This window comes from Podarcis bocagei (assembly GCF_964188305.1).
Source record: "Podarcis bocagei genome assembly, chromosome: 17".
Lineage (NCBI taxonomy): Eukaryota > Metazoa > Chordata > Lepidosauria > Squamata > Lacertidae > Podarcis > Podarcis bocagei.
Window position 1 is genome coordinate 32619692 of NC_138143.1, and position 24005 is coordinate 32643696.

At 43.3% G+C, this 24005-nt stretch overlaps 1 protein-coding gene across 2 annotated transcripts in view; it reads left to right on the plus strand.

The window, feature by feature from the left end:
- LOC308576737 (neuronal acetylcholine receptor subunit alpha-7-like) overlaps nt 1–24005 on the plus strand; it is a 110951-nt gene that overhangs the window by 35583 nt on the left and 51363 nt on the right. For both annotated transcript variants that reach the window (XM_081176615.1, XM_081176616.1), the window contains exon 3: nt 23870–23914. In XM_081176615.1, coding sequence (XP_081032741.1) covers nt 23870–23914 — 45 coding nt within the window. The remainder of the gene's footprint in view (nt 1–23869; nt 23915–24005) is intronic.

A 24005-nucleotide genomic window follows, 5' to 3' on the forward strand; every position in this document is an offset into this window, starting at 1 on the left:
CCTAGAGACTCACATTGACTGCTAGCGTGTCCTTTCCAGAAGAAGCTGATCGAATTACTTGAATTCTGCTGTGCGTTGCGTGCGCCTGAGTCCTGTATCTTAACCAGTCTGCTATCTAATTGTAATTGAGGACCAGAGGGGCTTTCATTAGGTGTTTCCCAGAATGTTAACACATGGCTTTGTCACTTCGGAATGCTAACTACGACTCTGAAATGTGCAGATGTCTCTGATGCTCCACAAGTAATTTGTTGATTAATTATGAAGCTTTTTAACCATTTTACGCAGAAGTATCTTGTATGTTGAAAGAAATGATGAGCCATGTGTTCCTATAAATGATTCATCAGATGCAGTTCTTAGAGGGGTTTTTTGTGTGTTTTTTTCAAAGCTATAATTACAGCTTGCGTGCACTGCCTTCCAAACTTGCCAGGCAAATGCACGGACAGCTTACCTGCCATGCCAGAAGTCTTTGCAAAGTAATTGCATCAGCAAAATCTGCAGTGGGGTTGATTTATCAAACCAGAGCTCTCCTTCCCTTGGAACATCACCACAGCTGTGAAAAGAACAACAGTTGGGGGAGTTATACGCTGAAGAAAATCCCAGCTCTGCATTGCTCCCACAGTGACAGTATTTCTTCATTCTGAAAATCCTAGCAATCATTGAAAGAGTTCAACAGGTGTTAATATTATTGCTAGAGTTAGGCAATCACCGTTCATTCTGATAATTTTGTGTAGGAATTATATCTGTGTTGTGAGAACTCCCAGAGGCGTTACTACCACATGCACAGAGATAGATTATGCCCCTCCTATGGAGTCTCTGTAAAAGAGACCTGGCCAATCATACCCAGAAGTGGTGGGTGGGATTAGTCCAACTGTTGGGGTCACCAACCTGGCCACCCATGGGTGCAGCGATGCCCACAAGCCTGTTTGTTTTTTCCTTATATGAGTGAATGGCAGCTATTTGTGTGCCCAGGTGGGGAGCCCCCGATCCCAGGCGACACCCGGGTGAAGTAATGACTCATGACAATGTGTTGTCGGATTAAATGTGTTATCGGTGAGCCAGTGTGGTGTAGTGGTTAAGAGCGGTAGTCTCGTAATCTGGGGAACCGGGTTCGCGTCTCCGCTCCTCCACATGCAGCTGCTGGGTGACCTTGGGCCAGTCACAATTCTTTGAAGTCTCTCAGCCCCACTCACCTCACAGAGTGTTTGTTGTGGGGGAGGAAGGGAAAGGAGAATGTTAGCCGCTTTGAGACTCCTTAAAGGGAGTGAAAGGCGGGATATCAAATCCAAACTCTTCTTCTTCTTCTTCTTAAAATTGGCCACAACTTTATTAAACTTTCAGATGTAGGAAGACCTTGGCTTAGGCATTGGGTGTTCATTCCTCCCAGTCCCCAGCTGGGGATCTGGGGCACATCAGGTTTATCCAATCTGTCTGGGGATTGGGCTAGCTCTGGAAGACATATGTTTAAGTAGAGAGCCCGCCCCCCATTTCACCGCAACACAATGATAACCTTTCAGCGTATGGCCAGTGACTCCCCTCAACACAACCCCTTTAACGGGGAACCCTGGGATTGCTTCCACAGGCGGGGAGGCGTGTGTCACCGCTTCATGCCCTCCCCTCCCATTTAGGGAAGATAGACTAAAGGATTCCGCCCAAGGTCTATTATAACTGCCACTCGAGACTGCAAAATTGCGGTCTCGCCGCCAAGACTACCTACACCTGAAAGAAACCCTTAGCAGTCCGACAACCTAGGAGGCCATGCCTGATGTCGTCCAACCAGCGTTCATTTTCTGTGGTAGTAAGGTGCACTCTGTCAGGCCTAAAAAGTTCCCTTCTGTAGGTTTTAATGTCCAGATGCTTCACAACTCGGCCCCCAAGACGCAAGCTTGCCGAGCGAATAGCCCTGTTAATTTTTTCCCAACGTGTAATTCAGCCTGGATGGTTTGAGGGCACCCCGCCATTGCAAATATGGAATAAGTTCTGACCAAAGGATGGTAATGTTAGGGTGCATGGCATGGAGTTACTCCAAGTCTGTAATTACCAGCACAACCAGATCGTTTTCGCCCAGGTGAAACACAACCACATCTGACGGGACACGAGACGCAAATTCCTTTTTTTAAAAAAAATATATATACCTTTATTAATTTAAAATAAATACATTTATGAAAAACAGACATACGTACAAGTAAACAAACATACAATCAAACAAACAAATAACAGAAAAATCAAACAAACCACCACACTATAAGATATAAGAAGATTAATATAATTATGATCATATATACTCCCGGTATTGAACACAATTATAAAATTTATAGAAAAGAAATTTAAAACTGACTTCCAGTTAATCTCACTGTACAGTGGTACCTCGGGTTACATACGCTTCAGGTTACACACTCCGCTAACCCAGAAATAGTGCTTCAGGTTAAGAACTTTGCTTCAGGATGAGAACAGAAATCGTGCTCCGGCGACGTGGCGGCAGTGGGAGGCCCCATTAGCTAAAGTGGTACCTCAGGTTAAGAACAGGTTCAGGTTAAGAACGGACCTCCAAAACGAATTAAGTTCTTAACCTGAGGTACCACTGTACTTTGTCTATCCAGTACTTTATACCGCACAGTTACATATTTCTTATATAATTTCTTTTTACCTCCCTACAAACTTATATTTATACAATACGGGGATCAGTCTAATTCTGCCAAGATGTTTCCTTTTATTCCATAGTTTTCTAAATATTCTTTAAAGATTCTCCAATCCTTATAGACTTTTTGTTTTGGTTGGCCTCTTACTCTTCCTGTCGCTTTCGCTAGACGCAAATTCCTGACGCAGTCTGGGAAGTAGGGTATCCCAACACATTCCGCGGTGGCCAAACCAAGTGATGTGGATCTTTGGTTGAAGGCCCAGATGTTCACTGGATGGACTCAGAGTTGCCTGGACAGCTGCCCGATGCTGTGGCCAGTTTGTTTTTTCCTCATATGAGTGAATGGCAGCTATTTATTCGTATGGGAGAAAGAAAACATGGGTGCACCATTGGTGGGAGGGATAAACTTGCCCTTGGTGATTCTGCTGTCAGTCCCAAGAGGGAAATTTCCTTTAGCATCCATTGGGAGTTTTGTCTTGGGGTAGCTGACAGCAGCTGTGTCTCTGTGATTTTTATTGGGACCATGGCGGGGAAGAAAGGAAGTTCCCTTCTCTCGCCTTTCATGTCATAGCCACAATGAAAATCCTCTCTCTGCTGGCTGTTATTAATGGAAATGAAACCGTCTCCTTGAGGCAATCAGCTTAGAGTCAATGCCTAAATAGCTAGGATCTGGTCTAAAATTTGAAGGAACCTATTTCAAATTCCATGCAATCTCCCTTCTGTCACGGGAAGAGAGGGCAATAAAGACAATTCAAATCTTTGTTACTTCTCGCTCTTTTTGTATGACTGATATATTTCTCAGAAGTGGCTCACTCTCTCCATACAAAGTATATATTTGAAACCCAAGCTTTTTTTGGATTAACCTGTGTGCTACTGGCATCAGCACATTTTTGTTTGGTCTGTGTGGGAATTATTATTATTACTATTATTTTTATTTACTCAGAAGTCTCCCGGAGATAACAGATGAAAGCCTTTGAAAATGTCTTTGGGAAATAGTGTATGTCAGAGATAAGGCATACAATGCAACTGAATAGTATTCAATTGCTATACTTAACACCATGAAAATACTGACAAACCTCTGGAGCTACAATTTCCAGGGGAGTCCTCATTTTATGCAGCAGCAATTATTAGCCTTCCCTGACTCCTGCTTAAATTTCTGATACAATCTAAGCTGTTTCAATACAAAGGCTCTTCGATACTGCTGAGACATTACTTTTCTACAATCAACTTGAAATGGAATTGAAAAGGTGGTTCCAACTTCTTAATATAGTGCTATATTATCTGTCAGTTCCGATCTCGTTGACCACCACCCAAAATTAAGTTCTGTTGCTGCTCCACAATTTTAATTCCTCCTTGTGACTTCCAGTTCTAATTGCTTCCTGTTCAGCACGGTGTGGTAGCAGTATATATGATAGTTGCTCCTTAATTAGTTGGTTCCTGTTCCCTGCTTGGCAGGGGGCTTCAGTTACAGTTTTCTCCCCACGCTACCCATTTCCTCCGTTTAAATTGTGAAATACATGAGGCAGTGACTGACTAGTTCTGGGGCAATTGCTGATGCCACACTGCACTGAACAGGAAGCAATTAGAGGCAGAAGCTGAATGGAGGAATGGGCTGATTAAGACCCCAGAAAGCTTTAACAGTACTTTGCCAATCCCCACTAGGCAGTGTGGCATTGCAATATTAATCAGATTTCGGGAAAACAAGGAAACGACACAGAAAATCATGGAATGCAATAGGCTCAGGGGCTAGTCATGATGTTGTTTGAGATCCCGCCTAACAAGCAAGTGAATAAAATATGGCTTGCTTGCTTGCTTGTTTCTTTGTTTAAAACAGCTAGTGTGGAAGCAGATGTCCCAAGATACTTTTTCTTCAGGCATACAATCTGTCATTGAAAATTACAGATTTCTGCCTTGCCATGAAACAGGCTGCAAATTACCATGACAGACAGATTGTGCAAGGCAGAAATCTGTAACAGGAGGAGTGGTGGTAGTGAGTTAGCAACAGTTGGAAGGTGATAATATATTGGAGGTACCACAGTTTTCCGTGTATAAGTCTAGGTTTCCCCCCTTAAAAAATAAAGTGAAAAATTAGGGGGGCATATTATACACGGATATATCTTTCCCCATTTTCTTAAATCTGAGTTCCCAAAAATAGGGGGCGTCTTATAGACAGAAAAATACAGTAGTTGCCACCTTCAGAATATTGTTGTGTCCCGTGTCCCTGGCCTAGTGGAATCTTCCACCTTCACTACCAAACGTGGATTGTATCTAGCAATCTTTGGTGACAGCTTTCCGCAGCAATAACTCAGTTCTGTAATATGTTTTGGCAGAATCTGCTTTTTCCCTGAGAGATCTCAGGAGAAAGTAGATAATGTTGGAGCAAACATGGTTTATTGGGGTGGGGTGGGGGTTGCAAAAGAGAAAAAGGGTAATCTCAAAAGCTGTCTGGGATCATGTGCAGCAGTCGTGGATTAGGCTTGGCCAGGAGGGATGGGCATGGTCACTTAAAACATTTTCAAGTTATTCTCAACCCCCCCCCCCAGTACTAAGCCAAAACTCCCTTCTTACAGAGACTGGTATAAACCAGCTGTGTGTTCTCAATCAGCCTTTATCAACTTGGTGACCTTCAGATTTTTTTTTTTTTACCAAATCTATCAGTCCTGTAGTGAAGGCTGTTCTAGACAACTGGCCCTCTTAAGTCCAGAACGTGGGGAACAGCTCTTTATCAATATATGACACTGCCAAGAATTAGTCATTGGTCCCAGTTTGTTTGGAGCACATTTGCTTATTTGTTTTGGCCTCCAAGACCCACCAGCCCCAGCCTTTACAGTCAATGGTCAGGGATGATGGGAGTTGTAGTTCCAGGTTGGGTAGAGGGGAGTGGATTGTCGAAGATGTTAGAAACCATTTGATAGAAAATCTGAGTTGTGTGACAAATTCCTGCACCTGCTCCTGAAATTTAAAACAAACCTCGAAACTCTCTTTTGGCACAAATCTGTCATGTTTATCCCCAAGTGGGATTATTGGAGATGTCTAGGAGCGTTGACCTCTGCTTCCATTGATGAGAGTTAAATCTAGGGGATATTATGGAAGGGGCATTTCCTTCCAAGCAAAATTAACTCTCTGGTTTGGTTATTTTGTGCTTTGCGTAAAGCCGTGTTTAAATCTCTGCAATGGCTTATCGTTTTGGGGGGGGGGGCGGCGGGCTAAACACACCCTTACAATGCAAGATGTATTGAAATCCACTGTGTGGCTTTCTTTGGATGCACAGTTAATAGCTTCATTAAAACTCTTCCAGGGGAAGATATTTCTCTCTGAGGTTTCCAATAATTGCTGCATTCAGTGGTACTCAAGATGGCACATTGCGGGCAAAGAGGTCAAGAAGCTTCATTACTCTCTTGGCCTTCCTATTCTCACACAGTTCAAAGTATTAACTCTTGTTCAGAAGCAGCTTTGGAGTGACTGAAATGCCTGAAATACAACCAAAAAGGAAAGAAGATTTTGTCACTTTTCACAGTCTTCTTTTGTGCTGACATGAAAGTTTGGCATTTTCCATGGGGCAACTTGGGGAAATGGATGCTCCTAAATGAACATGAGACACTTTCTTCCATGTTAAAAGTCTTTCTTTATCTTGGCCAGGGATGGGGAACCTGTGTGGTCTTCCAGATGTGCTTGAACTCCAACTATCATCAGCTCCTGCCAGGTTCTCCATCCATGATCTAGTGGGGGTGAAGATAGACTTACATTATATCAAATAAAACATTAATATCTGCAACTGTAAACAGGAACATCATGATTCCTGCTGCCCAATTTTAATTCCCTCTTAAAGGCTACAGTGCAAGAACTGAACTTTCTGGCACCAGTCTTGTAGTTTAGAGAGAAGCAAGGAGGACTTCCATGATGGTGAGGTTGGTGGAGGAGGAGAGGACAGCATTCAGCAGGCTAGTACATCTTTTTTCTTTTGCAGACTAGGGACGCAGGTGGTGCTGTGGGTTAAACCACAGAGCCTAGGACTTGCCGATCAGAAGGTTGGCGGTTCGAATCCCCATGACCGGGTGAGCTTCCGTTGCTCGGTCCCTGCTCCTGCCAACCTAGCAGTTCAAAAGCACGTCAAAGTGCAAGTAGATAAATAGGTACCACTCTGGTGGGAAGGTAAATGGCATTTCCGTGCGCTGCTCTGGTTCACTAGAAGCGGCTTAGTCATGCTGGCCACATGACCCGGAAGCTGTATGCCGGCTTCCTCAGCCAATAAAGCGAGATGAGTGCCGCAACCCCAGAGTCGGTCACGACTAGACCTAATGGTCAGGGGTCCCTTTACCTTTAACTCATTTAAAAGAGTGCTATATTTGAATTTTGATTTGTAAAATAGATTGGCTTTAATTTTTTAAAAGATTTAAACCACCTTTCAGCCCAGAAACAGATCTCCAAGACTGCTTATAACAATTTCAAGATATCCCCACCCCAACTTAAAACAGATTTGTAAATAGCCACATATCTCTGGTAAATAAGAGAGCTTCTTCCTGGCAACAAGGTTTCCCCAAGTTGGGGAAAACTTATGGAAACTTAAAGAGAACTGAGTGTCACAAGTGGACATGTGTAGGCTATCACTTTTTTAAGTGGGCTAGTAAATTGTAAGCATTTATTTGCAAGGCTGAGTTAAAAGCAGAACTAACACCGATAATAGCAGTGATAATAAAAGTTAATTAATGACCATTAAAATCACTAGAAAAGAAAAGGTACCCAGCCAACAAAAAAATAATCTAGCAGCAAGCATTAAATTAGCTACACTGGTGAATTTAATTTAAACAAGTGTTCCATCTTGGCACAGCTGCAGACATTCTGATTTCTGTAATTTTGCCAGATTTTGTAATCCTTGCTCCTGGTTCATTGGCTGCATAATCTGGCCGAAGGCCCTGCGAGAAGGGAATTTGGACAATTTCCCCTTTTAGTGTCTTTTGCAGACCAGGAAATCCAATATCTAGCACAAGCAAATGTCCTTGCAAATCTTTATTTTGAAACACCCCCAGATCCAGGGGATCTAAAATTGAACTGCAGACAAAAGGCAGTTTCTTGTGTCCCTATGTAAAATCCAATCAGCAAGGCAAGAAGACTGCTTGGCTGACAGTATTTTTCATGTGGTTCTGTTGAAAGGGTTGCGCAGTCTGTTGGAGGGCAGCGATCCTGGTGAAATTTGCAAACTTTGCCTTTATCCACTCTGGACGCAAGTGATGCAAAATAAGTTGTATGTGTATGCAACTGGTGTGTGTGTGTTTCTTTTTCCTCCCCTTTGTCTGGAGAGGCAAATCTGAGCAGGGTCAGTTATATTTGAAATCACTTCCACTTTGGAAATTGCATGTAGCCACAGTTCAGCAACAGCTTTCATCTGCTGCATGTAGTCGTGGAAAAATAGCAGCGGCATTCACGGAGGGTGATTTGGAGTTGTAGTCCAGCAATATTTGGAGGGGCGCCAGGTTTGCTATCCCTCTTCCAGTGCCCCAGGGGTTATGTTACTTGGTTATTGTATGAGAAGCAGTGGATAAATTCCAGAGGCCCATAACAAGGTCTTGAGAATGAGCCTGTGTGAAGTCTTCCACAAAGGGAGGCATAAGCAGACAGACTCCTCTGGATTTGGGTTCCCTGTTTCCATGAGATGCTCTTCTACTAAGAGCTCATCCAGACTTCCTTTTGTGCCTACCTTCTAGGCACTTTCATTCTTGAAAGCTCCGTGTCTGAGAACTCCCCCCGACCCATGTTTTCCCTGTGAAAGCCTGACATTCTTTACCGCTGAATTGGAGCAAACAGCAATCTCCAAAAAGACCTGAATTACTGTTTGTTCCAATTCTGTATTAAAGAGTGGATTTTCCTGGGGAAAGTGGCAAGGCAAAAAAGCCAACAACCTGTGCCAGTTATGGACTATGCAAAAATGGCAATATTAAAAAGATCAAAATTATGATTATTTTTTTAAAAAAAGAGAAGAATGGAGGCCCTTTCTGGACTATTTGGAAAAGCACTATGAATAAATGAAATCACAGGCAGGATTTGAGATAGGAGCAGCAGAATGACAATGATAAATAATTGTATTTTGGTAATAGGGATTTTGGTAGTAGACGATAATTATATTGGAAATTATATTGGAAAAAGCGCAGACCCTATTCTTAGAATGGTGGCACAAATGGAAGCCTGGATGAGCCCTAAATTGGAAATAGCATTTTAATGGGCAGAAAAGGCTTCCTCCTAGTTCAAGGGTACCTTTGGGTCTAACCCCATGTCCTGGCTGAAGGCTGTCCGTATACTGGGCAAGTCAAGAGGCAAGATAGGATTGCATTCTTAGCTGGACGCGGGTGGCACTGTGGTTGAATCCACTGAGCCTCTTGGGCTTGCCAATCGGAAGGTTGGCAGTTCAAATCCCTGTGACGGTGTGAGCTCCCATTGCTCTGTCCCAGCTCCTGCCAAGCTAGCAGTTAAAAAACATACAAGTGTGAGTAGATAAATAGGTACCGCTACGGCAGGAAGGTAAACAGTGCTTCCGTGCGATCTGGTTTCCGTCACGGTGTCCCGTTGCATCAGAAGCGACTTAGTCATGCTGGCCACATGATCCGGAAAACTGTCTATGGACAAAAGCCTGCTCCCTCGGCCTTAAGAGAGATGAGCTCCGCAACCCCATAGTCTCCTTTGACTGGACTTAGCCGTCCGGGGGTCTTTTACCTTTGTATAGAGTAATAAACCAAGATTTCAAAAAGGGAATCAACAACCCAGCCTAAATATCTTATAATATACAGTGGTCAGCACATTATTCCCAGCATTAACATCTGGATTCACGGGATAAAACCATAATCCTTATAGTACATCCTGTACAAATCTTTCCCAACCAGTTAACTCCCATTGTGTAAGCTTGGCCGCCAAGATTGAAACATACAAAAAACACGATGCGGAAAGCTACAATAATGAAAGGATTATCCATCCAGTAAGTATTTTTCATTTATAAAGTATTAATGGAAAATGACTATAAAAAGATAAAGGGGGCTGTTTTGGTGTATATATGCAGAAGGGGGGGAAATAATGCCCTCTCTGCATTTGCAATTACATATCTGATCCTCTCACAATATAGCTACGCTAGGTTGCATTACAGAGTGAGCGTCTGCCGTGTTGCTGCATTTTAAACCTGCCTATTTTCGCTTTTTATCATGAGTGGGTTCTCACATACAGGACTCGGGAATCACTTGAAAGTCGGGGGAGTTAACACCAAGGAAGCAATTCCCAAATGGCGTTCTTGTCTTGTGCATCCTAGTGGGTTGCAAATGAATGGATGTGTTCTGTTAAAATGTAGGGATGAAACGTTCCTGAGGGGACTGCCTGCTACATCCAATGATCTGGACTTGCAGGTAATTCTGCCCACTGCCTTTCTCTGGTGTGGTTGAAGACACTGCTGATGCAGCCATGCAGCAGAACTGCCCTTCCACAGAGGAGGCTGCCCGTTGCATCTCTGCACGAATCGCAACCAATCAAGAGATATGCCCCAAACTGAGATTCAGGAGACACACAGGTGGTGAATTAACTGCCTACCTAACTTTGATGGTCTTTCTTAGCTCATTGCTCTGCAAACTTATTCTGTCTTCTCACCGCAATATTGCCTATTGTCTGTGGCTCCTCAGGGCCTCAGGAACAAGTAATTCCCAGCCTGGTTACCTGAGACTATTTGAAGAGGAAATAAGATTCCATCATTTCAGGGGGTTGGACTAGATGATTCTTGGGGTACCTTTCAACTCTACAATTCTATGATAACAGAGACTCAAACTGGGATCTTCTGCATGCATAACATAAGTTTTGCCACAGAGCTATGAACCCTACACACCTATGGATGGAGATGTGTGCAGCTACATTCAGACCAGGCCATTTTGATCCCCCAAGGAGTTTTTCCAGGGGTACCTCAAAGTCCCTTGCAGCTGCTTCCATTCCATCAATTGTGCCCCACCACCATTCTCCACAAGTCGCAAGGGTCCCCTGAGCCGCATTTCTCAAATCACATAGTGCAGCCACTCAGGATAGCAATACATCTTGTGCTGCTTCTCATTGTAGTTTTGAAGGAAGCTTCTCTAGACCAAGCTTGACCACCGTCGGTCCATCTAGCTCAGGATTGTCTACATCAGAGTTTCCCAAACTTGAGCACCCAGCTGTTTTTGGACTACAACTCCCACAATCCCTAGCTAGTGGGACCCAGTGGTCAGGAATGATGAGAATTGTAGTCCAAAAAACAGCTGGAAGCCTAAGTTTGGGAAACCCTGGGCTACCTTATCCATCTGCAGCTCCCCAAAGTCTCCCCCAGCCTCCTCCAAGAGATGACAGGGATTGGATTCCGGATATGTGTATTTCTTGCATTTTTTATGTTACTCGTGACAGGACTTTTCTCAACAACTCACAAAGCAATAACAAGCAAGCATTAAAATAGAAAATAAAACAGTAAAAAGCTATTAAAAATTCAATTTAAAAAACTGAAACAGAATTGGAACACAATTTAAAGCTCATTTTAAATCTGAGAGGCCCAGGCTACAAAATGTACTTTACTTATAACCACTCGCTACAAACAGCTTCTAGGGAAGTTTATTTTATGTCTTCCACTTAATGAGTTTTCAGTTCACATATGTCATTTTCGGCTGCAGTTTTTGCTTTCTGATGGCACTTTCTAATCTATATTATTACAGTCGATGACCAGCATTAAGAAATGGGGATCAGAAGCACATAGAACATATTAGATGACCCTTTCTATTCTAACTTTCATGGTGCCGGATGAACCATAGCAGGGGTGGCCAACATGGTCACCTCCAGATGTTGGACTACAACTCCCACCAGCCCTAGTTAGCATGGTCAATAATCAGGGATGATGGGAGTTGTGGCCCAATAACATCTGGACGGCACCACATTGGTTACCGCTTAAGTATAGTTCTGACGCAACATGTATTTGTCCTGAATTGCAAAGTTCAAAGCCTGGAAGGAACCTATATAGGCATTTAATCAACCCATAATACCCAAACCCTTCAAAGACAGATGTTTGTCTCGCCTGTTTTCTGAAAAATCTCTGATGGATGGGATTTCACAGCTTCCTCCGGCAATTTTCTGTGTTTCATGACGTACGCCTATCTTTAGAATAGCCTTCCTTCAACTCAACCTCTTTCAGCTTTAAGTCCTCCAACGCCTCGTCCTTGACCATGCAGAACAATTTCTCACTGCCCCCCTTTCCTATATTTGAAAGCTGCTAATCCAATTACTTTGAGGTTTGCTTGTTCCCCCCACCCCCAAATCAGCCCCCTCCTTCTCATCTTGACGCTTGCAATGTGGCACAGCAATAACAATGAATAATGAATAGAGTAGAAATAACAGCTGGTGCCTCGTTCCCTTTATTGCAGCACCTGCAAATTTTGGTGTGAAATGTACCACTGAATACTTAAGATGACAAGTTGCACCAGGGAAACCCATATCCAAGTCACTGATGGACGGTGGGCAGAATATTCAGCTGACTAGGGTAGAATCTTTAGTCACCAGGCTGGTGATGCCGGCTCACGCTTCTGGGCAAATCGTTCTCAAGAGAGGTTTGTTCATTTTGAGGCTCCATCTGTGACGTGCGCTTTTGACCAAATCTCGTTGTTCAGGCGCAGAATCACCACCTCCATCCGATTTCGCACCTTGGTGACTAATCTATAGATGACTTGCAACAGAATGATGTGCTAGCGGCTTCCATTGCAAAGCACTGCATCTGAGGAGATTGTCTTTATTTTATGTGTTTTTAGCAGTGACATAGGGGAAATTTTTTCGTCAGGGAACAAGGAGGGCCAGAGGTCACAGCTTGCAAGGGCAGTGCTGCTGACTCCTTCCCAAAGCCAAACGGGCTTTGGGAAGGTGATGGAAGGTGATAGAAGGGCTCTTGGGCCCTGTCAGAGCATCGCAACTCCATTCCTATGCCAAGCAAAAGTTTCCCTGGCTTTGGGAAAGAGGTGTCAGGCTTTAATATTTTAATGCTCTAATTGACTGGGTCAAAAACTTCACTCTTGTGGCCTATCCCCACAACACCTACTCACTATGGGCCCTACTAAAGCAAACAGTCTAACTGGTCAGCATCTAAAAGATATTGAGCATCAGAACAACCTGGCCACTCTAAGGAAATTCTGCCCTTGGTACGTTCATTTTCCACTCTCCATTTTGATTCTCTGGCCCCATATCTGTACAAACTTATTATCCTAAAATATAGACGTGCTTTTACACTTGCAAGACTGGATGTTTTGCCATCTGTGGTACTTGAGGGTTGATTCCAAAAGATCCCGCCTGAGAAACGTCTTTGCCCCTGTGGAGATGGTAGCACCGAAACAGCGGCACACGTCCTCCTGTCTTGTACTCTCTACAAAGACCTGAGGAACGAGATCATCACCCCACTCGTACTAACCATCCCAGGGCGCTCAACCACTGCCACAATGTCCTTTCTTCTATCAGGTCAAAATGAGCAGATAACAGCAAAGGTTGCTAGGTTCATAGCAGGGGCAATCAGAATAAGGGTCAATAACTGACTGCTGATTCAGGACTTTAAATTGTGCTCTTATATCAAATTTCCTTTTCTGCGTATACTGTAATGTTTTACTGTTGCTATGGCCATTGGCTAATGTAAATAAAGTTTTATCTATCTATCTAATTGACTGGGAACATTTAGGGGCCTAGCCTAGTCAACTGACCATTCATGGCTTTTTGATTCACAAATGTCAACTCCAACAGTAGGTTTTGCTCTCTGCTGGTGCCTGTATGCAAGTCGCTACAGGGAACCAGGCAGGGGGCCTTCTTGGTAGTGGTGCCCACCCTGTGGAACACCCTCCCACCAGTTGTCAAGGAAATAAACAACTATCTGATTTTAGAAGACATCTGAAGGCAGCCCTGTTTAGGGAAGTTTTTAATGTTTGATGTTTTATCGTGTTTTTAATAATCTGTTGGGAGCCGCCCAGAGTGGCTGGGGAGGCCCAGCCAGATGGGCAGGGTATAAATAATAGATGATGATGATGATGCCGCCAAGTGTTGAACAAGTGTGAGTGAACCAACCCTTAGCTGTTATTCCTGCACTGCAGCAGGTTGGTCCCTTCCAGCTCTACAATTTTATGATTCTGTGTTGAGAGCAACTTGCTACTCTCTTGATATTCCGGATTACAGTCCCCATCAGTCCCAGCCAGCGCAACCATAGTCCAAAACATTTGGAGGGCACGAGTTTGGCGAAGACTGGCGCAGGAGGCATCTTCCTCTCTAGAGTGTAGCTGGCTTGGCAGTCATTCCATCCTCCTAGGGAATAATGGAAATTGTTGTGTAGTGGAGGACAAGGCTATATTCTACCTCCACCTTATTGGTGGGAATCACAAGTGAAGAGGTGGCTGTTGTGCTGAGCTCCTTCTTGCATGCCTCCCATGGGCCACTGTGAAACCAGAATACAGTGGTACCTCGGGTTAAGAACTTACTTCGTTCTGGAGGTCCGTTCTTAACCTGAAACTGTTCTTAACCTGAGGCACCACTTTAGCTAATGGGGCCTTCTGCTGCCGCCGCACCACCAGAGCACAATTTCTGTTCTCCTCCTGAAGCAAAGTTCTTAACCTGAGGGAATATTTCTGGGTTAGCGGAGTCTGTAACCTGAAGCGCCTGTAACCCGAGGTACCACTGTACAATTGTGGGCTGGGGAATAGGGGGCTGTTGTGTTGCTGCTCTTGTTAAACTATGGGGAATCAGGTCTATCCTTGCCGATCTACTGCAGATCACACAGCTAACTCTCGGTATATCCACATGACTGGAAGGAACTGAGCAGCCCCTTCCTCCTCCAGCAGCTGCTTACAGAGTTCTTGCTTCAGGTCAGAGAGAGAGAGAGAGAGAGAGAGAGAGAGAGAGAGAGAGAGAGGAGAGACTCCCTGCTGCTACTTCCCTTACAGCAGCAGCAACTGCAGCAGGAAGTCCTGTCCTCAGATCTTGGGCATTTAGGCCAGAAAATACATCTGTGCATTCGCTGCAGGGGACCTGGCTGCTCAAGCCGCAAGTCTCAGGGTTGCGATTTACTAAACAGAGTGGTTTTCTTTTTTTCTTTTAAGTCACCTATTTTTTTTATTTTTTTTGGAAAAGGGATTGGTCATTTGCAAAACAATTCCTTTCCAACCTACATTTTCTCTTTTGAGTTTCATGGTTTTGTTGTTGTTGTGATGTTAAATGATGAAATAATTCAGGCGTCTTCACAGAGATTGGTTATGTTAAGTAACAGCAAAAGCTTCAGCATGGCTTGGGCTTAATAATAATAATAATAATAATAATAATAATAATAATAATACAGTGGTACCTTGGGTTAAGAACTTAATTCGTTCTGGAGATCCGTTCTTAACCTGAAACTGTTCTTAACCTGAGGTACCACTTTAGCTAATCGGGCCTCCCGCTGCCGCCATGTTGCCGCTGCACGATTTCTGTTCTTATCCTGAAGCAAAGTTCTTAACCTGAGGTACTATTTCTGGGTTAGTGGAGTCTGTAACCTGAAGCATCTGTAACCTGAAGCGTCTGTAACCTGAGGTACCACTGTAATAATAATAATAATAATAATAATAATAATAATAATAATAATAATAAATTTATTACCGGTATTTGTATCCTGCCCATCTGACTGGGTTGCCGCAGCCACCCTGGGTGGCTTCCAACACATATAAAAACATAATAAACCATTGCACATTAAAAAGCTTCCCCAAGTTTCTCCTCTCATGGCAAGCCGCATCTCTCTCAGGTTTATATTTTCTTTCAGGCTTTGTCTCTTCTTTATCTTCCTTTGCATTTTTTTTTAAATGGGGTTGTGGTAATGTGCTGTTTTTTCTCTTTCCCATTTTTTTTTTGAGTCACAGTGTCTTCAGGCGCTGCTGGTGCCCTTGGATTTCTCTTGCTTATGACGCCGGCTTACATGCTGTGAACTTCTCAGCAATATTTCTCTCTATAATCCCAGCTCCCCTTTACAGATGATTATTCTTACCTATATAAAGCAGATTATTTGTTTGATGGTTCAGACTTGCCCAGAAGCTGTTTGCTTTTGCTAACATGCCGGGTCACTGAGAGGACACTTCATTCCGTGACTTTTCTAGTATTAGGTATTGTCACATGTAATAAGATCTTGCATGCAAGATTCCTGAATAGGAAAAGGGGAGCACATGCAGGGCAAGGTAGGTGCGATGGCATAGCCTCATATGCTCTGCAAATACCTGGGTTTGCCAACTGATCTGAGGGAAAAACCCTTCTTCGCCTGCTCATATGCCTTTAACTGCATCTTCGTCACATGTCCCACAATAATAATAATAATAATAATAATAATAATAATAATAATAATAATTATTATTATTATTATTATTATTATTATTATTATTATTATTATTATTATTTATTAAATTTGTATACCGCCCTATACCCACAGGTCTCACTGTTTCTCTTCCACTGCAGTTCATCCTCTATGGAAAAACATTGTGATTTGTATCATTGTCTGCTGTGGGGGAATTATGTAATATATGTAATTAATAACCTAAATTACATAAATTACGTCGACATTCTAACCCATTCATGTAAAGTAAACGCAATGTGAATGCAGGGGAAATTACGAAGTGTTTGTTGTCCAAAAACTGACAACAACAGCAAAACCCAATTGTATTCACTGGGTTGGTTTCCATTCTGGAAATGGAACTAATAAGTGAAGATTGGGTACCGTATTTTTCGCCCTATAGGACACACTTTTCCCCCTCCAAAAATGAAGGGGAAATGTGTGTGCGTCCTATGGGGCGAATGCAGGCTTTCGCTGAAGCCTGGAGAGCGAGAGGGGTCGGTGTGCACCGACCCCTCTCGCTCTCCAGGCTTCAGGAAGCTATCCGCAAGCCTTGGGAGCCCGCGGGAGTTCCTGCCGGGCTCCCCAGGCTTGCGGAGAGCTGCCTGCATCCCGAAGCATGGCGGGCGCCACTACCGAGAAGGCTCTCTGCCTGGTTCCCTGAAACCTCACTTCTTGCAATTAGGGAACCGCCAGAAAACCCTTGGTGCTGGATCTCAGTGTCCGGGCTGAACAATGGGGGTGGAGACATTCCTTCAGGTATATTGGGCCATTTAGGGCTTTAAAGGTCAGCACCAACACTTTGAATTGTGCTCAGAAATGTACTGGGAGCCAATGCAGATCTCTCAGGACCAGTGTTATGTGGTCCCGGCAGGATGGCAAACAGTGCAATGTTTCCAAGGTTGCATTGCCACTCTTCAAAAGCCTTCGGCTTCAGAAACTTTTCAGACTTACCTTCCAGACATCAAAGGTATTCATGGGATTATTATTAAGATATTTCCTTTAATGTATGTGGGGAAAGCAGCTGCCTTTGGCAAGGAACTCTGGACCCTTGAATCATTTTGACAAGATGCCACGTACCATGAAATGATGCATGAAACCCAGTCCGCCCAGGGCTACCTACGCAGGCACAGAGCAGAGTCCACCGCTCTCGGCAACGGACCTGCTTTATGCCAAGCACCAGAGTAGTGAGCAAGAAGAGACAGTGTAAAAATCTGGGTGTCAGGTTTAATTTTCACTGCCTGGAGCATTCGATGAAGGGAAGGCTTTCAACACATAAGGAATTCCAGCATCTGGTCTTTTTACTCCGGGGACCTTCCATTAGGTGTGAAACTGTTGGGAATTGAAGTTCCAGCAAAGGTTTCACACCACCCCCGATGCCCCTTCACTCTCTTAATCGGAGTTTGCATATCACTTTTGATAGAATAGGCGCCACTTGGCAAAGCAGCTTAAGGCCAGTTCTGTTATAAAGGTCAAGTGTGGTATAAATAAATCATGCTTGTAAAAGAGCACACAGAGGTGTATTACTCATTCCCCACTCTGTTAGGACACCTGTCCTGTACGGGTCCTTCAGCTGTGCTTTTCAAATACTTGACTATAAATTCAACCATATAGGGACAACTTTAAAGGTAAAGGTAAAGGGACCCCTGACCATTAGGTCCAGTCGTGACCGACTCTGGGGTTGCGGCGCTCATCTCGCTTTATTGGCCGAGGGAGCCGGCGTACAGCTTCCGGGTCATGTGGCCAGCATGACTAAGCCGCTTCTGGCGAACCAAAGCAGTGCATAGCAACACCGTTTACCTTCCCACCGGAGTGGTACCTATTTATCTACTTGCACTTTGATGTGCTTTCGAACTGCTAGGTTGGCAGGAGCAGGGGCCGAGCAACGGGAGCTCACCCAGTCACGGGGATTCGAACCTCTGACCTTCTGATCGGCAAGTCCTAGGCTCTGTGGTTTAACCCACAGTGCCACCCGCATCCCATAGGGACAACTTTACAGGAAGGCAAAAGATGGCCACCTGTCACCTATATAATACAGGATTGTCCTGTATTTCAATGTAAAATGCTACGTCCTGTACGATAAGAGTTTTGTCCTGTATTTCAGGTCTTCTCTCTCTCTCTCTCTCTCTCTCTCTCTCTGCCTAGTTAGGGATCTTCTCCAAATGCATGTGTTTGAAAGGGTGTGTAAACGGTCACGTATTTAAACTCTGGGCAGCCAAGCACAGGCAGAGTTACAAATCTGTGTGTGTGAGAGAGAAATTCCAGAGGGGCCACCCTATTAGGCTGCAATAGATTGTAAAGGATTTCTTTGAAGTCATTTCAACACTAGATGGGGGGGGGGAGAATCGCCCACAACCACCCCACCCCGTCCTACTCTGTGTTTTGCCAGAACAAATGTGGTAGCCCTACTTAAACATGGTGTACATCAGGGCTCAGTCACCTGTGGTCCTCAGGTTGTTGTTGTTGGTCTCCAGAGCCCAGTCCGCAGACCCAGTGGTCAGAAGTGATGGGAACTGTAGCCCAATAACATCTGGAGGGCCGCTGGATCCTCACCTCTCATTGACATGGATCCTACATGAAATTACCATTCACCACATGATAGAATAACTCGGGCACTGAAAAGGAAAGGAAAGACCTTCAAAATACAAGACTAGACGAATAATTAAAGCCCCACACATTTCCAGTCAAGGACGTCCTCAGGGCATCCATTTTGCTGTGCATTCACGGTCCTTTGTGCTCCTGATAGTATGGGGAGGTTTTTTGCAGCCCCATTTTCAATACTGCTCAACATAGGAAGCTCTTTTTTTTTTTTTTAACTGAATACCTGTCATGGAGGTTTTAGGGACACGTGTGGTGCTACGGTCTAAACCACTGAGTCTCTTGGGCTTGCCAATCGGAAGGTCGGCGGTTTGAATACCTGCTACGGTGGTGAGCTCCCGTTGCTCTGTCCCAGCTCCTGCCAACCTAGTAGTTTGATAGCACACTAGTGCAAGTAGATAAATAGGTACCACTGTGGCAGGAAGGTAAACGGCGATTCTGTGCGCTCTGGTTTCCATCACAGTATTCTGTTGCACCAGAAGCGGTTTAGTCATGCTGGCCACATGACCCGGAAAGCTGTCTGTGGAAAAACACCAGCTCCCTCGGCCTGAAAGCGAGATGAGCGCCGCAACCCCATAGTCACCTTTGACTGGACTTAACCATCCAGGGGTCCTTTACTTTTACCTTTCAGTATAGACATTATTGAACTAAAGGGACCAATGGTCTGTCTTCAGAATAAGGCAGTATAAAGCACCTCTATGAGGTGGCAAGGACATTTGGAATAATGCATTTTTGTTTAGGATTCTGGCAGTGTGCGAAGTTTTTTTAAAAAAACTTTTGTACCTGAACTTTTTTTTTTTTTAATGCTCAGCTCTAGCAGTGACCTTACGTCAGAGTGCTTCTTATCCATCCACATCTGCTGTGTTGGCAAAGTGAGATAGAATCATTGTGCTCCTTTATCTTAAACTAGAGGAAGCAGTAAATAGAATTTATTTGCAGTTATTCTGCTGTAGTGGAAAAGCCATATGATTTCTAATTCAAGCGTGATAACTTTATTATGACCACATTTCCTTTTTTAAACAGAGGACAGTCCTACATTTGGAGGGCGGTCCGGTCAAAGCCCACCCAGTTTAAAGATAAATAACTGTCAGAAAGTTGAGCAGAAGCCCATCAAAAGTGAGCATTTGGAGAACAGTCTGAGCAGCCGATTCCACACTATGGGCAATGTATTTCTATTTAAATTATAGCAATTATTTGTGAATGTGGCTGAGTACTTATAAATTAGCTCATATTTCAGATGCGTTCATTCAGATGTGTGCTATTTTTTGTGTGATGCGTATGTACATGTACATGGTATGTACGTGCCATACATTTAAAGCACATGTGCCGTTTTTAAAGGTGCTCTGTGAGGGAATAAATTACAGTTCCCAGGATTCTTTTGTGATGTGATACAGTGGTACCTCGGGTTACAGACGCTTTGGGTTACAGACTCCGCTAACCCAGAAATAGTACCTTGGGTTAAGAACTTTACCTCAGGATGAGAACAGAAATCGCATGCTGGCGGTGTGGTGGCAGCAGGAGGCCCCATTAGCTAAAGTGGTACCTCAGGTTAAGAACAGTTTCAGGTTAAGAATGGACCTCTGGAACGAATTAAGTTCTTAACCACTGTACTTTGAATGTGCTTTGAAGTATGGTGTCCTAAGTAGACACTCTAGCTAAAAGTAGTGAGAAGGTTTCAAGTTCATCAGAAGTCTTCTTCAAGCTGAATGTTAAGCAAAAAAAGAGGGGAAAGGGGCTGGATGGGAAGAGAACAGAGAGATAATCCTTCTCCCCAGTATTCTCAGTTTCTATGTGCACATACCCCCCAACATTTCTCTGATAAAATAGGGACACCCTATTCAATAATAATAATAATAATAATAATAATAATAATAATAATAATAATAATAATAATAATTTTTACTATTTATACCCCACACATCTTACTGGGTTGCCCCAGCCGCTCTGGGCTACTTCCAACATATATAAAAACATAATGAAACATTAAACATTAAAAAACTTCCCTGTACAGGGTTGCCTTCAGATGGCTCAGATGTTTGATAACTCTAAACCCTCCAACATTTTTCTGATGAAAATAGGGGTGTCCTAAGGAAAGCGGGACATTCCAGGATCAAATCAGAAACCAGGATAGCTTCTGTAAATCCAGGACTGTCCCTGAAAAATGGGGACACTTGGAGGGTCTGAGTGCAAGGATTTGTTTAGTTTTCATTGAGGAGCATTTGTTTATTTGAAAGGACCCGATTCTACCATTTGGCAGAGTGAACTGGTTTTGGCTTTGTGTTGTTTGATTTATTCCTGTGGTATTGTTACTCCTAGGGGAAGAACATTTTGGGAAATTCTGCCTCAAGTGTCAAAATAACTTGGCCAGATTTGACTGCTCAGCACCTTGACTAGAAGGACAGTGTTTCATTTTCTGCCTTAGGAAGCCAAGTTTTTTGGGCTGGCCCTGCAAGGCCTACCTGAAATCTGAATATTGGTAAAGCTCAGATCTAAGTTAACCACCTCAGTGAAAGCTGAGCCAATATCCCAGGGTGTTGTGGTCTGCAGTTACTCTGCTCCAGTGAAGCTGTTATTCGCAAGGATACACGATCTTCCATTTTCTCAAAGATGGAGATCTTACTAAATAAGGAGGAAGGCGAGGGGAAATTCTTAAAAGGATTTTGTTGTAAAATGTCAGATTATTAGCAGCTAAAACAGGCGTACATAAACCTTTTGAGTTATGCTTGCATTATAAATGAAAGTGATTCCACGGTGAATCAATGCTTAATAAAACAAAAGGAATTGGACACGAGAATAAGCTCACATGCACTTCAAAGTTTCCCCAAAGTTGGAATTGGAAAAACAGTCTATTATTTGGTATGCTTTTGTATTAAAATGGATGACTGCTGTTGCAAGGGGAAGGTTGTGTCCAACTAAGAATTACTCAGAGTAGACTCGCTGGAATTAATGGATCGGTTAGTCATGCCCATTGATTTCAATTGGTCCATTCTGAGTATGACTAACATTGGATGCAGCCCAGAAAGTTGAAGATACAGGATTTAAAAATGCAAAATCTTTGTGCTCCTAGTGGAAATAAATCAGGAAACTATCTTTAAAAGGGATGCGGGTGGCTCTGTGGGTTAAACCACAGAGCCTAGGACTTGCCGATCAGAAGGTCGGCGGTTCAAATCCCCGCAACGGAGAGAGCTCCCGTTGCTTGGTCTCAGCTCCTGCCAACCTAACAGTTCAAAAGCACATCAAAGTGCAAGTAGATAAATAGGTACCGCTCCGGCGGGAAGGTAAATGGCGTTTCCGTGCGCTGCTCTGGTTCGCCAGAAGCGGCTTAGTCCTGCTGGCCACATGACCCAGAAGCTGGACCCAGAAGCTCCCTATGCCAATAAAGCGAGATGAGCGCCCCAACCCCAGAGTCGGCCACGACTGGATCTAATGGTCAGGGGTCCCTGTACCTTTTATCTTTAAAAACATTTTAATATATTAATATAAAAGGGAAAGCAAATACCACCCTGGCCACTGGGTGGATGGGGCTTGGAAGTGGACCAGACTTGACCGGAGCAGGATTCACTCTAGTCCACCCACAGCCTATAAAAGCTGGCTATACCCAACCTCATGGACCACGGTTGGCCGAAGAACACCTCTCCGCAATGCAGGCTGGCATTTTGATGCCAGTGACATTGTGTGGATGTTGCAGAAAACCTTGTATGCATGAAAAGCGCTGATCCCACAATAACACCCATCTGGAAGTGCCCACCAACAATGACATAATTAAGTCAGTGTTAAGCACCATTGATTTTAATGGGAGAGTCAAGTACTTGTTTAAATCCATTCTACTGAAATCACTGGGACTTCAAATGTGCATTGTTTTGGTTGGATTGTGGCTCACTTAAAAAAAAAAAAGGAATTATTTTTAATTAAGAAGCTAGGACTTCCATACATGATTTCCACAACCATCTATGATGTGTAACATATTTGGGATGTGGCCCTTGATCTACCACAGTACAGTCAAATCCCGGTTCCTGAACAGCTCCGGTTTTTGAATGTTTTTCGGAAGCCAAATGTCCACCGTGGCTTCTGCTTGAGTGCAGGAAGCTCTTGCAACCAATCAAAAGCTGTGGATCGGTTGTCGAACATTTCAGAAGCCAAACAGGGTTCCAAAATGGTTTACATTTGACAACCGAGGTTTGTCTGTATTTTAAAGGACAGTCAGACATTCATTTTATGATGCAAATAGGACTGGATTTAGGTTTGATGAGACCCTAAGCTACTGAAGGTAATGGGGTCCTTTATATGTCTAGCTGTTCTTTGCCAACAACAAATTGTCACTGTTTTTGTGTTGAATATATGCTATATGGTAATTTATGGACCTAACAGGTATCTAAAGCCATTTGCACATAACAAAATATGTATTTTATCACAGTAATTGTTGAACTGAAACCAGTGATATTTTAGGGAGCAGGCTAGCAGGCGGGGCCCATTACTTACATCATAGGAGCCTACACAATACAAAACACTGTTGCTGTATGTAGGTTTTATTTTATTCGTTTTTATCTTATATTTTGGAAATATACATCTAGTTTTTTTCCCCTTTAAATTTTTTGGGGCCCCCAAGAGAGTGGGGCCCTAAGCTATACCTTGTTTAGCTTATACGTAAATCCGGCACTAGATGCAAACTTTATAGGACAATATCACTGAAGAATGTGGAGAGGAGTCACATAGTTCAAATCTTTGTGCTGTATGCATGGGACAATGTGGATTAAGCCCAGACCTTTACTTCTGTGTTAGAATTATAGTACATGTTCCACTGAGGTCAAGCACTTCTACATCCTATTGATTTCAGAGGTTTGAAATCAATTTTTAATTCTCTCAGTGGGCCTCAAAGGTGCTTAACTTTGGCTAGATTGTGTCCATATTTTTTTTATTTGGACTCTATGCTATTGATTTCATTTTGCCACTCTTTTTCTTATTTTTAATATTTTATGTTGTAATGGCCTCTGGCTGAACACTTCACGACTGGATTCTGTGACACAGCAATGCTGGTCCACTTCAAACGAATGCAAATGAATATCATTAGGATGTGCAAGAATTGCAACCACTAATTATTTATCATCTGAATCCTTTTTTAAATGCCAGAAGCTGGCCATGATGATTCTAAATTCTACTCGCTGGGTGTATGTGTGTTTGGTTATCTTTCCAAGAACTAACATGGATAAAATATAAATAAAATTATTCATACTTTGACAAAAACTGTTTATTTTCATCATTCCCCTCTCCCGCTTTTTATTTTCTTCAAGGATGAAAAGAACCAGGTCTTGATAACAAATGCTTGGCTACAGATGGTAAGTAATTTTGCCATTAATCAACATAAACTATGTGACAGGTTGTTAAAAATAATGATTTTCCAGAGAAAGGTTTTTCATATGGAGAAAA